Source organism: Heptranchias perlo, chromosome 10, assembly GCF_035084215.1.
Source record: "Heptranchias perlo isolate sHepPer1 chromosome 10, sHepPer1.hap1, whole genome shotgun sequence".
Lineage (NCBI taxonomy): Eukaryota > Metazoa > Chordata > Chondrichthyes > Hexanchiformes > Hexanchidae > Heptranchias > Heptranchias perlo.
Genome location: NC_090334.1, coordinates 1,383,964 through 1,398,325, shown reverse-complemented (window position 1 = coordinate 1,398,325; position 14,362 = coordinate 1,383,964). Strand labels below are relative to the sequence as shown.

Below are 14,362 nucleotides of genomic sequence, written 5' to 3'. Positions count from 1 at the left end.
TCATTTTACATGGTTTCAAAACACAAGGTAGCCACCAAACAAAACCATAGATCAAACCCGACCACTGCACAGACCTCAGGCCTCCCTGCATCAAAAGCAGGAACTTGTACATTAATAGGGAAACAGCACAGGATTCTCTCCTGGCCGCTGTTAAATCAGCAAGATTCAAGGTTCCTCAGTCCCACTGACTTAAAACTTTGTGACTGTGCCAATAGTATTAAAAGATGAGAGGTTAATGACACCCAAACTAGAATTGCAAACCTGCCAGTACTCCAGGCTTTACAAATCATTGGCACTCGCTTCCTGAAGTTACAGCCACCTCCTTAACCCCACCAACCCACCATCCTGAAGGTGTATGAAAAATCAACCCACCCTCCCCACAATCCACCACCTTCTTTCCCTGGCTCTGTACTTGCTTATAATCTCTAATTTCTTCTGGTTCTGACCAAAGGTCATCGACCTGAAACGTTAACTGTTTCTTTCTCCACAAATGCTGCCTGACTTGCTGAGTATTTCCAGCAGTTTCTGCTTTTTATTTCAGATTTCCAGCATTAGCAATATTTTGCTTGTGTGTTTGAAAATTTGCTGGGGTTCAGTTCCACAGGCTCAGGATACCCTTTGGTACCTCACTCAGTGGGGAGGCTTAACTACGGGCCAGAAGCTCACTGGACAACCGGGTCATCCAACTCCAATCCACAAAGAGCGCCCTCAGTGACAGCTCAAGGTGCACATGTTCAGCACGGGTCAGTGGAGCAGGCACTCCGACCAATCCCCCACCCCCATACACCAGATAGAAATTTGAACTCTTAACATTTGATGTATGATATAAAAAGAAAGACTTGCATTTATAGAGCACCTTTCACAACTTCAGAATGTACCAAAAGTCTTTACAGCCAATGAAATTTTTTTTGAAGTGTAGTCACTGTTGTAATGTAGAAAACAGGGCAGCCAATTTTCGCACAGCAAGGTCCCACAAACAGCGATGAGATAAATGACCAGATAATCTTTTTGGTGATGTTGGTTGACAGATAAATATTGACCAGGACACCGGGGAGAACTCCCCTGCTCTTCTTTGAAATAGTGCCGTAGGATCTTTTATGTCCATTTGAGAGGGCAGAAGGGGCCTCGGTTAACATCTCATCAGAAAGACGGCACCTCTGACAGCGCAGCACTCCATTAGTACTGCACTGGGTGCGTCTGCCTGGATTATGGGTTCAAGTCTCTAGGTAATCATGGCTGCCAAAAATAGTATGTCCAATACCAGGAATATACCAACATAGGAATCTAATAGCTTCACAGACCCATTGTGCCTGGCACCTGCAGTTTGGAAACCTAGCCTCTACATGGCAGCATCAACACCCCAAATCTTACACTAGTTAATCCTACCCTCCCATTAATACAAGAATTAAACTGAAACGTTAAGGAATTCCCTATTGGATTTATTAGTGATTCTTATATTTAACTCCTAGTTCTAGTCTGGTCTCCCCCGCAAGTGGAAACATCTTCACTACGTCTACCCTATCAAACCCTTTCATAATCTTAAAGACCTCTGTCAGGTCACCCCTCAGTCTTCTCTTTTCTAGAGAAAAAAAGAGCCCCAGCCTGTTCAAACTTTCCTGATAGTTCTGGTACCATCCTAGTAATTTTTTTTTTGCACCTTCTCCAGTGCCTCTATATCCTTTTTATAATATGGAGACCAGAACTGTGCGCAGTACTCCAAGTGTGGTCTAACCAGGTTCTGTACAAGTTTAACATAACTTCTCTGCTTTTCAATTCTATCCCTCTAGTATTGAACCCCAGTGCTTGGTTTGCTTTTTTTTTTAAATGGCTTTATTAACCTGCATCACTACTTTTAGTGATTTGTGTATCTGTACCCCCAATCCCTTTTCTCCTCTACCCCATTTACTCTTATTTTCCAAGGAGTATGTGGCCTCCTTATTCTTCCTACCAAAACGCACCACCTCACTTATCTATACTGCATGCCCATTCTGCAAGTTTATTAATGTCTTCCTGTATATTTTGCCACAGCCCAACTTGGTGTCGTCTGCAAATTTTGAAATTGTACTTCTGATTTCCAAATCGTTTATGTAAATTGTGAACAGTGGTCCTAGCACCAATCCCTGTGGAACATCACTTCCCACCTTTTGCCAGTCTGAGTAACTGCCTTTAACCTCTACTCTCTGTTTTCTGTTTTGTAGACAACTTGCTATCCATTCTGCTACTTGTCCCGACTCCACATGCTCTGACCGTAGTCATGAGTCTACTACCTTATCGAAGGCCTTTTGAAAATCCAAATATATTACATCTACTGCATTACCCTGGTCTACCCTTTCTGATACTCCTTCAAAGAATTCAATAAGGTTGGTCAAACATGACCTTCCCTTTTGAAATCCTTGCTGGCTACTCTATTGTATTTTTGTTTTCTAGATGTCTTTTTGTTATATCTTTGAGTAAGGATTCCATTATTTTTACAACCACCGATGTTAAGCTAACTGGTCTATCGTTCCCTAGACTTGTTCTATTTCCCTTTTTAAATATAGGAATAACATTAGCTGTCAACCAGTCCTCTGGCACTATTCCCTTTTCTAGTGAATTTTTATACATTAGGGAAGAGATAGCCTCTGCTGTCTCTTCCCTAACTTCTTTTAATATGCGTGGATGCAATCAATGGGTTTATTCTCTAAGTTTGATTAGTTTATCAATTATCTCCCCCCCTTTCTATCTTAAATGTCTTTATATCTTTTTTGATCTCCTCTTCTAATGTCATGCCCACCAGATTAGTCTTCCTGATAAATACTGAGGCAAAGTAATTATTTAATATTTCTGCCATTTCACTGTCATTACCCGTGAGTTTATCGTGTGTGTCCTTTATTGGCCCTATCCCGATACGGATTCTTCTTTTGTTATTTATGTGTCTTTACTATTTCTTTTTATATTCCTGATAATCTTGTAGTTCTTCTTTGCATTCCTAATTGATTTTTTTGACATCCTTCCTAACCTTTTATCATCCTCCTTTATTGACTATGTACTTAGATTATGCCTTTTTCTTTAGTTTCAATTTTATCCTTATCTCTTTTTCATCCATGATGTATCATTATTGGCTAGTTTGTTCTTGATTTTTAGTGGGATGTATTTCTCCTGGACTCTATTGATCACTCTTAAATATTTCCCACTGCTGGTCTATTTCTTTGTCAGTAAATTTTTCCAGTTTATTTCCCTAGTTCCATTCTCATCCCCTTAAAGTCAGCTTTTTTACTTTGATTTTTGTCTTACTTATGTCCTGCTCAATCTTTATCTTAAACCTTATTAATGTCATTTAGTCCCACTCCCCTGCTCTTGCCCTGCAAATTTTCCCTTTTTAAGTATGTATCCAATTCCCTTTTGAAAGTTACTATTGAATCTGCTTCCACCACCTTTTCAGGCAGTGCATTCCAGATCAGAACAACTGGCTGCAGAAAAAATTCTCATCTCTCACCTGGATTTCTTGCCAGGTTACCGACCCACCTGCCACTGGGAACAGTTTCATCCGATCTACGCTGTTAAAACCACTCATGATTTTGAGCATCTCTATTAAATCTCCCCTTAACCTTCTCTGCTCTAAGGAGAACAGTCCCAGCTTCTCCACGTAACTGAATTCCCTCATCCTTGGTACCATTCTGGTAAATCTCTTCTGTGCCTGCTCCAAGGCCTTGACATCCTTCCTAAAGTGCGGTGCCCAGAATTGGATATACTGACCTTGGAGGGACTAAAAGACATACATCTACCCTCTATGCTCCAAACTGGACAAAGAATAGGGGAGGAGGCAGAAGAATCAGGGATGAAAATACAATTAAAAAAATAGTACACTTACATGAATACCCTATAAAAATGTGTTGAGAGAAATTGTACAAACAGCAGAAAACTGAAGATGATGAAACTTAGGACTTGCTTGTTTAGTACCACAGTGAGGCACTGTTAGCTCATGAAATTCATATTAAATGTAGCTAAAGGTTTTTTTCATCCATGTACCAATTGATTGAATAGCTCTTTCAAAGACCCGGCATAGGGATGATGGGCCAAATGGCCGCCTTCTGTGCTGTTTGATTCTATGATGTACCATGGTATTCAAATGTATTAGTATTTTTACAGCACAGTTCTTAAATACAATTATAATTCTGTACAGCAAGTACAATGAATTTCTCACTGTTCTTAAGAGCCCCTAGATTGGATTACTTGCCTGGTTTTGCACTGAAATACACCCTAGTAACAAAACAGAGCCTCACCAGCAATAGCCTGATGGTAGTGGGACTCATTTAATGTTGTGCTGTATGACACAGGACCTCACTAAGCACCTGATGACCAATTGTACAAAACAAATTGCTATTCTCCATATTCAAGAACAACTTGCATTTATATAGCACCTTTAACGTAGTAAAACGTCCCAAGGCGCTTCACAGGAGCGATTATCCGGTAAGATCTGACCCGGAGCCACATAAGGAGATATTAGGACAGGTAACCAAAAGCTTAGTCAAAGAGGTAGGTTTTAAGGGAAGTCTTAAAAAGAGGAGAGAAGTGGAGAGGCGAAGAGGATTAGGGAGGGAATTCCAGAGCTTAGGACCTAGGCAGCTGAAGGCACGGCCGTTAATGGTGGAGCGATTAAAATCGGGGATGCACAAGAGGCAAGTTTCAAGGAATCAAGTTTCAGATAGCACCAAACTCCAAAGGAAATTTCAAATGATTTGTTAAGTCACTTTAACCCAGAGGTTACCTCACAGCCTTAATGTCCTGTGAATTTGACGGGCTGGTTTTAATTCAAGTTTGGGCCAGGTTCTGTGCTGGAAGTGTTGACACTTAATAAACCAGAAACAAACGCAGGAAACACTCAGTAGATCAGGTAGTATCTGTGCAGAAAGGTGAAAAAAAGTTAATATTTCAGATATAAGCCTTTGTCATGAAGAGTTATATCTGAAATGTTAACTTTTTATGTTAACCTGCTGATTGTTTCCAGCATTTCATTTCTGGTTTCCAGTATTTTGTTTTATTACTTGATAAACCAGTCCACTGAAAGAAAGAAAGAAAAAAACTTGCATTTATATAGCGTCTTTCATGACCTCAGGACATCCCAAAACGCTTTACAACTAATTAAGTACTTTTGAAGTGTAGTCACTGTTGTAATGTAGGAAACGCGGCAGCTAAATTGCACACAGCAAGATCCCACAAACAGCAATGAAATAATGACCAAATAATCTGCTTTAGGTATAGGTTGAGGGATAATTATTGGCAAGGCATTCACACTGAAGGATTGAAGATCGTGCCTTCATTAATCCAAGTTTGAGGAGTACTTGGAGGCAGATTCCGAAAACATTTTTTAGTCAGCATTCCCTCACTAGATAAACTTTAATTAGGGTCCCGAGTGTTTGGATATTCCACAGCCTCATACACCCCCGTGGAATTTCTCTCCCTTCCCCAGCTTTCTTCGCTTGCAATCAATTCCTGGTGTCAAACACACCAATCTTCCAATCCCCAGATACACAGCTCGCTCCTCCCCAGGCATTTCAGACTTTGCACAATTGATCTGCATACGTAACTGTGTTGGTGTAAAACACAAGGGAATTAGACAACCCCACTGCTCTCAACTCCTGACCAGCTGCTTTGGCAGAACCTGTTGATCCAGTTTAGCAGGTAGGAATGCAAATTATGAAATGTTTTTGGAGATTACTGACTGGCAAATCAATGGGAATGATTTTTTTTTTATTTGTTCATGGGATGTGGGCGTCACTGGCGAGGCCGGCATTTATTGCCCATCCCTAATTGCCCTAGAGAAGGTGGTGGTGAGCCGCCTTCTTGAACCGCTGCAGTCCGTGTGGTGAAGGTTCTCCAACAGTGCTGTTAGGAAGGGAGTTCCAGGATTTTGACCCAGCGACGATGAAGGAACTGCGATATATTTCCAAGTCAGGATGGTGTGTGACTTGGAGGGGAACGTGCAGGTGGTGGTGTTCCCATGTGCCTGCTGCTCTTGTCCTTCTAGGTGGTAGAGGTCGCGGGTTTGGGAGGTGCTGTCGAAGAAGCCTTGGCGAGTTGCTGCAGTACATCCTGTGGATGGTACACACTGCAGCCACAGTGCGCCGGTGGTGAAGGGAGCGAATGTTCAGGGTTGTGGATGGGGTGCCAATCAAGCGGGCTGCTTTGTCCTGGATGGTGTTGAGCTTCTTGAGTGTTGTTGGAGCTGCACTCATCCAAGCAAGTGGAGAGTATTCCATCACACTCCTGACTTGTGCCTTGTAGATGGTGGAAAGGCTTTGGGGATTCAGGAGGTGAGTCACTTGCCGCAGAATACCCAACCTCTGACCTGCTCTTGTAGCCACAGTATTTATGTGGCTGGTCCAGTTAAGTTTCTGGTCAATGGTGACCCCCAGGATGTTGATGGTGGGGGATTCGGCGATGGTAATGCTGTTGAACGTCATGGGGAGGTGATTAGACTCTCTCTTGTTGGAGATGGTCATTGCCTGGCACTTGTCTGGCGTGAATGTTACTTGCCACTTATGAGCCCAAGCCTGGATGTTGTCCAGGTCTTGCTGCATGCGGGCTCGGACTGCTTCATTATTTGAGGGGTTGCGAATGGAACTGAACAACAAAGGGTCACAAAACAGATAGTAAGAGCTACAAAAAGAGTATGAAAAGAAACTTGCAAGGGATATCATAACCAATACGAAGAACTTTTATAGTTACATTCGGAAAAAGAGGGTGGTCAGGAGCAGTGTTGGCCCCTTAAAAACTGAAAGTGGGGATATTGTCATTGACTTGAGGAACTCCTGCAGCGATGTCCTGGGGGCTGAGATGATTGGTCTCCAACAACGACTACCATCTTTCTTTGTGCTAGGTATGACTCCAGCCACTGGAGAGTTTGCCCCCTGATTGCTAGTTAAGTGTAAACTTACACCATTCAAATTCAGAGCATTAAAAGTATTGGTAGCTGCCAGTTCATCACCTAACTAAGGGGAAAAGTTAGATGAGGCAGCGAGGCATGAACTATATTGCAAACAAGTAAGCACAGTAAACTGTTTTTAAATAGTTTAAAATGTCCAATTGTTCCTATACAAAGTAACTGTTTTAATACATTTTAAAAATACTATTGAAATCAACATGCCCCCTAGACAAATGTTGGCTAGTACACCAAGAAAACTCTCCTGCTCTTCTTCAAATAGTGCCGTGGGATTTTTTTTTATGTCCACCTGAGGGCAGACGGGGCCTCGAATTAACATTTAACTGCGGGGAGGTGGGAAAACAGAAGGGCACACAAGAGGCACCAATTAAATGATAAACAGAAGTTAAAGTAACTTCTCCTTCAGTATCAGCTGTGGGTCGGTTGGTATCACTCTCGCCTCGGAGTCAGAACATTTGTGGGTTCAAGTCCCACTCCACAGGCTTGAGCTCAAAATCCAGGCCAACACTCCAGTGCAGTACTGAGGGAGTGCTGCACTGTCGGAAGTGCTGTCTTTCGCATGAGACGTTAAACTGAGGCCCCGTCTGCCCTCTCAGGTGGATGTAAAAGATTCCACGGCAGTTTTCAAAGAAGAGCAGGGGAGTTCTCCCCGGTGTTCAGGTCAATACTTATCCCTCAACCAACATCACTAAAACAGATTATCTGATCATTATCACATGGCTGTTAGTGGGATCTTGCTGTGCGCAAATTGGCATTCACGTTTCCTACATTACAACAGTGGCAACATTTCACAAGTACTTAATTGGCTGTAAAGTGCTTTGGGACATCCTTAGTTTGTGAAAAGCACTGTATAAATCCAAGTTTTTCTAATCTAAACATGTACACAAAACGAGGAGGACTCACCTTCCATACATTCATTTACAGACTCATAGTCAGCATACGTCCTCCCTTCTGGCCTTTTGGTGGGCTGAACTAGCAAAATCGTGTGTGACTGAGAAGAGAAAGGAATCATGTTAGATGCAAGTTATTCCCTCCTTTGCTCCACGTTTCCTCTCTTTTCTCCTTCCACCCCTGAAGTAACAAAAATACAAAACACAAATTGCAAAGTAACTTAAAATTAAAGGGGGAGGAGATGAGATTTTTAAAAAATACAACAAGCTATGATAATCTGGAATGCGCTGCCTGAAAGGGTGATGGAAGCAGATTCAATAGTAACTTTCAAAAGAGAATTGGATAAATACCTGAAAAGGAAACATTTGCAGGGCTCTGGGGAAAAGAGTTGGGGAGTGGGACTAATTGGATAGCTCTTTCAAAGAGCCGGCACAGGCACGATGGGCCAAATGGCCTCCTTCTGTGCTGTATCATTCTATAACTGCTGAGGGCTTGTCAACAATTACGATGCAAGGTTTTGGTTTTACATTTTAGTTAATAATCATTGTTCGTTACTGCATATGTGAAAACACTGAAATTTATATATTTTACATGCTCTCTTCAAGTTTCCAGGAACTGCTGCCTTCACTCTTTCCCAATTCCAGATGACAAGCAGATAACCCAATCTCCAAGAAAACCAGTGGTACTGCATTTATATTGCAGTGATGGTAGTGGAGGGCAAGCCAGTCTCTGACATTAGCGCCACTGTAAATAAGGTGGCCCTAGTGCCACAGCTTGTATAGGGCAGTAGTGCCACTGTAAATAAGGTGGCCCTAGTGCCACAGCTTGTATAGGGCAGTAGTGCCACTGTAAATAAGGTGGCCCTAGTGCCACAGCTTGTATAGGGCAGTAGTTCCACTGTAAATAAGGTGGCCCTAGTGCCACAGCTTGTATAGGGCAGTAGTGCCACTGTAAATAAGGTGGCCCTAGTGCCACAGCTTGGATAGGGCAGTAGTGCCACTGTAAATAAGGTGGCCCTAGTGCCACAGCTTGGATAGGGCAGTAGTGCCACTGTAAATAAGGTGGCCCTAGTGCCACAGCTTGTATAGGGCAGTAGTTCCACTGTAAATAAGGTGGCCCTAGTGCCACAGCTTGTATAGGGCAGTAGTGCCACTGTAAATAAGGTGGCCCTAGTGCCACAGCTTGGATAGGGCAGTAGTGCCACTGTAAATAAGGTGGCCCTAGTGCCACAGCTTGGATAGGGCAGTAGTGCCACTGTAAATAAGGTGGCCCTAGTGCCACAGCTTGGATAGGGCAGTAGTGCCACTGTAAATAAGGTGGCCCTAGTGCCACAGCTTGTATAGGGCAGTAGTGCCACTGTAAATAAGGTGGCCCTAGCGCCACTGCTAGTCTCAGACAGTAGTGCCGGTGTATATAACGTGGGACAAGCACCACAACCAGACAATTCGAGAAGTCTGGCGCTGCCGGACACAAACAAATGCCCGCTGTTCTGATCACTCAGCTGGCTTGTACTAGCTAGATTGCTCGCCCATAATCAACTACACTGTTCCCTCCTTCTTCCATCACGAGGTCCATGACCTGAAAGAACCTCACCCACATTCAGTTACTTCACGCTGCTAGAGTTCGGAAACCCGCTCACAGCACGAACAGGGTAATTCAGACTCATTACACAGTGGAGCTGCTTCCACTGGATATAAACACAACTTTAAACTGCCTTTGTGCATCTTTTTAGCAGTCTCTGATGGTTTGCCTACCATGAAGGGACTGGACCAGCGGTGCATAAGTGCCCATTGTGTACATTTTTATTCCACAATCCAGATGCTGGGCTACCATACATTTAAACCCAAGCTGTAGCATACTTTGATGGACCCCCATTGCTACATCTATAAACTGCATTAAGTCCAGTTACCACTTTAACAAGATAATAACATTCTCACTTGCATGCAATGGCATTCAGTGATCTGCTACTTTACACTCGAGACACAGATTGGTAATAAATGCAAAGACAATCTTTTGGGTGGGGGGGGGCAAGGGAAGGGAGGAATTAAAGGGGAGGGAAAGAGAAACAGAATCAGACGAGAAGGCTTCAATTTTGTGAACCAATCTTGATCTGACGAAATAGAAAGCGAAGTGAGCTGGAAGTGTAATAAAACAGAACTGCTGTGAATTTTAATACAGCATTTTCAAAACTGAATCTCCATCATAGGTGAATTATTGCCAGACACGCAAGTTCAAATCCTGCCTTCAATTACAATCTGTCATAAGAATTAAAAACTCAAATCATTTGGGAAAGAAAAGATCATTTGAAAATCCACAGTGACAATGACCAGTATTAACGGGCTGAAGATTAATTACACAGTTAAAGCACACAAGTGAACAGAAATTAAACGGTCACGGTGCTGCAAGTAACCTGTCCAACTACGGCTCACACAGGCTGTGTCTAAAATAAAAGTATTCTTCTGTAAAATGTAAATAAGTTAAAGATAGAAAAGGAAAAATATGATAGGAAGTAAGACAGGCGTTAAGTTTTTAAAAGTTATTAGCATAACATTAAACCCACTTCTGATATCTGGGCGGCACTGCTGTACTATTTGACCTGCAGCACAATTTCCTGGAGCTGCTAGCAATCTAAGCTCTAGCCTGTTGAGCTTGCTACTCCAGTGTATAATAGTACACAGATACGTAACTTTTCTCAATCCTAATACCTATCGATGTATCTGAATAGCACACTGATGCACAATAAGATCCATCTGCCTCTTAGCAATTAAGCAGATTGGCTCCGAATCCCTTTGATCAGTAGCAAGCGCCATTTTACTCTTCACCTGACCACATACCTTGGTGGCATCAGCAACTTTTAGGTGTACCCTCCTCTATATCACTTATGCAAGTATAAGCAGGGGATCCAGACAGACTTCAGCACATCCTCAATAGTCAACCCCCCCTCTCCCAGTCACCCAATTCCTTTCTACCACCAGAGTTTTCAATCTAGCTGTCTGATTTGTAATCAATTCTACCAGCCTCGCACTTGGAACTTTAAAATCAACGCATCCTAAAAATTAAAGGCACAGGGCAAGCATTAGCAGGAGTTTTGTAGCAAGCTGGCTGGCTGTTCTTTCAGCCATGGCCCAGAGAAATGATTCCACACATGCACACCAATCAATACCCTGAATACTGTAGATTACACAGCCAATTCTAAATAATGCTCAAACTACATGGTCAGTTTGACATTTGTAAAAGGAGCTCATCCATATTCAACTGACTTTTCATGTTAAATTGACCAGATAATAGCAAGTCCATGAACAAGATAAACTAGTGGACCTAACTGCAGCAGTTTGCGCTGCTCATTTCATAGCCCATTTCTATCCAACTGCTCAAATACTGACCTTTGTTATTAATAGTTTACATACGTACATGTATTACATAGAATCTACAGAAACAAGCCATTCGGCCCAACTGGTCTATGCCGGCATTTATGCTCCACACGAGCCTCCTCCCTCCCCTCTTCACCTCACCCTATCAGCATTACCTTCTATTCCTTTCTCTCTCACGTGTTTATCTAACTTACCCTTAAATGCATCTACACTATTCGCCTCAACTACTTCATGTGGTAGCGAGTTCCACATTCTCACCACTCTGAGTAAAGAAGTTTCCCCTGAATTCCCTATTGGATTTATTTATCTATTTGGGTGGATCAACATTTCAGACCTTTCAAGCTCTCAGCAGAGATGGAAACACCAGCAGCTGATTTAAGCCAGATAAGGGTCCAAAAGCAATGCTTCAACTTCAGAAAGCCACCCAGGGACGCCAAGGCTTAAGGCATCAAGGGATATGGGGAGAGCGCGGGAATATGGTACTGAGATAGAGGTTCAGCCATGATCATATTGAATAGCGGAACAAGCTCGGGGGGCTGAATGGTCTATTCCTGTTCCTATGTTCTAATGAGAACTAGCCAATTGTCCAAACTGTTACTCAGTTGAAGAAGGTGCAAGTATAGTACATGTCATACAGAGAAACAAAGACAGATTAGATGCAGCATGCAAACCTGTGATTGGGAAAGAATTTTCTCAGAAAGTCAGAGACAATGAATTAAGAGTTAGTGGGTTTTTTTGATTGAAAAGCACAAGAGATTTGTTTGTGCTATGGACACATTGAGATAAAAAATAAAGCAAACTAAACATTTGAAAAGAGTTTGAAATAAAAAAAATTAACAACTTTGCTGTAGTCCTACAGTAGTTCAAGAACTGGAATCTTACCACAATTAGAATTAGCGAATACATCCAAAAATGCAAGAACATGCTACCTTAAATTTATTTAGAATGTGCAGACTCTGTGTATAATTCCAGCCATCTTAGAAGAGCATCATCATCACCAGCATGCAAAACCCATAGGCCCCGAGATATTTTGGTTAGTGGATATGATTCAACAACATGGGACATGGTTTGTACTTGTCTGCAAGGACATTTGTCATCTTAAATAGTGTATACCTTGAAAACTGAATTAACCCCAATTTAGCACCACAAGGAGGGAACAGAAAGAAACTGGCTTAATACTACAATATAATAATAGATTTAAAATCTAATACATCAACAAAATAAAGTTGAAGTAGTTTCAGGTAATAAAAATCCTAATGTTTAAAGATTACATATTTTGGGGTAGTTAGTTCAGATTTTTTTTAGTTACACGATAGTTTGCATAAGGGAACTTTCCAGGATTTCTTGCATTTTAAGGATGGGTTCCTAGATGCATGCGGTAGTTCCGTGCTAGTTTCAGTCACATTTTGGAAGCATCAATAGCAGATTCACCTGTACGTTTACCGCCTGCAATATATAAAACAGTGTGATTTAGTAAGTGCACAAATTATTAACATCAGAGTCCACCAGCACTATAGATGGACTATAGTAAATGTACACAATGTGTTCTTATCACTGCTGAATTACTTCAATGATCATTTTAATTTTCTTTTATATAATCTTCGCTGATTTCACTCTGTGTCCTTTGTCACTGCTAGCCAGTAACTTCTGCTGGAGTACAATTCTCAGCCCTGTAAAGTCTCACTCATTGAATGACACACACTACGTCTAATCTCCTCCAGCCCGACAACCCCCTCGTGATCACTACGCATCCCCAATTTTCATCACTTCACCATTGGCGGCCGTGTCTTTGGCGGCCTGGGCCCTAAGCTTGGGAATTTCCTCCCTAAACATCTCTCTCCTCCTTTAAGTTGCTCCTTAAAACCTACCTCTATGAACAAGCTTTGTCACCTGTCCTAATACCTCTATGTGGCTTGGTGTCAAATTTTGTCTGATAATGCTCCTGTGAAGCACCTTTGGACATTTTCATGTTAAAGGCACTATATAAATGAAAGTTGTCGTTCACTGACACTTACTTGTTTTGACTTAGAAATTCAACATAGTGGTGCATCGCTCCTCAAAATAAACTCATCTTAATTTGTTCCAACAGATTTGCAATCAGACTTGCTCTTTGTGATCAGACATTTCACACTTAACATAGCATCGCTTCTAATATCCTTACATTTCAGAGAGCTTAGGCCCCCACGTACCTTGTTCCATACTGCTTGAATTACCTCAAACACAAAAGCTAGCTTTTTTTTAAACCCCAGTTTATTTTGCAAAGAAACAATCTACACCATAAATTTTCCTATTGTCAAGTTTTTTTTAAAAAAACAGCAAGATTTACAAATGTAATACACACCACATATTACAGGATCACTGGCTATTTGAACAAAAAGCCATTTTCATTGAACGCACCAAACAATTTTAAAGGGGAAACATTTTTCCTGAAAACAAATCAATGCATCAATATATAAAAAAAGAGACGATTTTTGTTATTTTTGCTGGAGACTTGCTGTGAATTTTATACCAATATAGTAAATTCCATCCATTTTATCTCATGCAGAACAGCAAAATCCACCCAGTATGTTTATATTATGCACAGTTTTTGTTCTAAAACGCATAAATCCTACTCCTAAATATTGCCCCACTGTTGACTAACAACTTCTCCAGGACTTGAGTTGGGCAGAGAGGAGCTGGACTTGCCTCCTCCTGAGCCTCTAGGCCGCAGAGCGTTATTCAGTTACCCCACACAGTCCAGTACCCTTTTCTCTTGCACATTATTTATGTATTTGAACAACATCTAGTCTCCAATATTAAAGTGAACCAGTCCCAGAGTTTCCCAGCCCCTCTAACGGTTTCCCTCAGGCTTCTTACCATGTCGAGCCGCTCGAGAGCCACCACTGGACTAAAGCAGCGTGCTGCCACTCACCCGCTTACACCCTGACCCCCGCCCGCCCGCCCATCCGCCATCTTTGTGCGGGGCATCTTAAAAACAATATTCATTAAAAACATCTCCAGCTCACAGTAATACACTTCGAGTTTCATTACACTATCATTACATCGGTTGCAATTGGCGCCCGAAGGCCTGAAATGGGATGTTTCGCAGGCACGCGCACACTTACCTCTTTCTTTGGTTCTCCCAATGCCTGTAGCGGTCGCCATCTTTGTGAGGGGCAAAGAAGGTTGATTTTTTTAA

At 42.0% G+C, this 14,362-nt stretch overlaps 1 protein-coding gene across 3 annotated transcripts in view; it reads right to left on the bottom strand.

The window, feature by feature from the left end:
* Positions 1 to 14,126, bottom strand: part of LOC137326218 (enhancer of rudimentary homolog) — a 28,710-nt gene extending 14,584 nt beyond the window's left edge. The window contains exons 1-3 of one of the 3 annotated variants that reach the window (XM_067991102.1): positions 14,041 to 14,118; positions 12,616 to 12,630; positions 7,826 to 7,913 (exon numbers count right to left, since the gene is read on the bottom strand). In XM_067991102.1, coding sequence (XP_067847203.1) covers positions 7,826 to 7,913; positions 12,616 to 12,630; positions 14,041 to 14,043 — 106 coding nt within the window. In that variant the 5' untranslated portion in view covers positions 14,044 to 14,118. Of the gene's footprint in view, positions 1 to 7,825; positions 7,914 to 12,066; positions 12,582 to 12,615; positions 12,631 to 14,040 lie in introns of those variants that run through there. The other 2 variants (XM_067991103.1, XM_067991101.1) reach the window with 2 other exon arrangements.
* Positions 14,127 to 14,362: the final 236 nt, after the last annotated feature.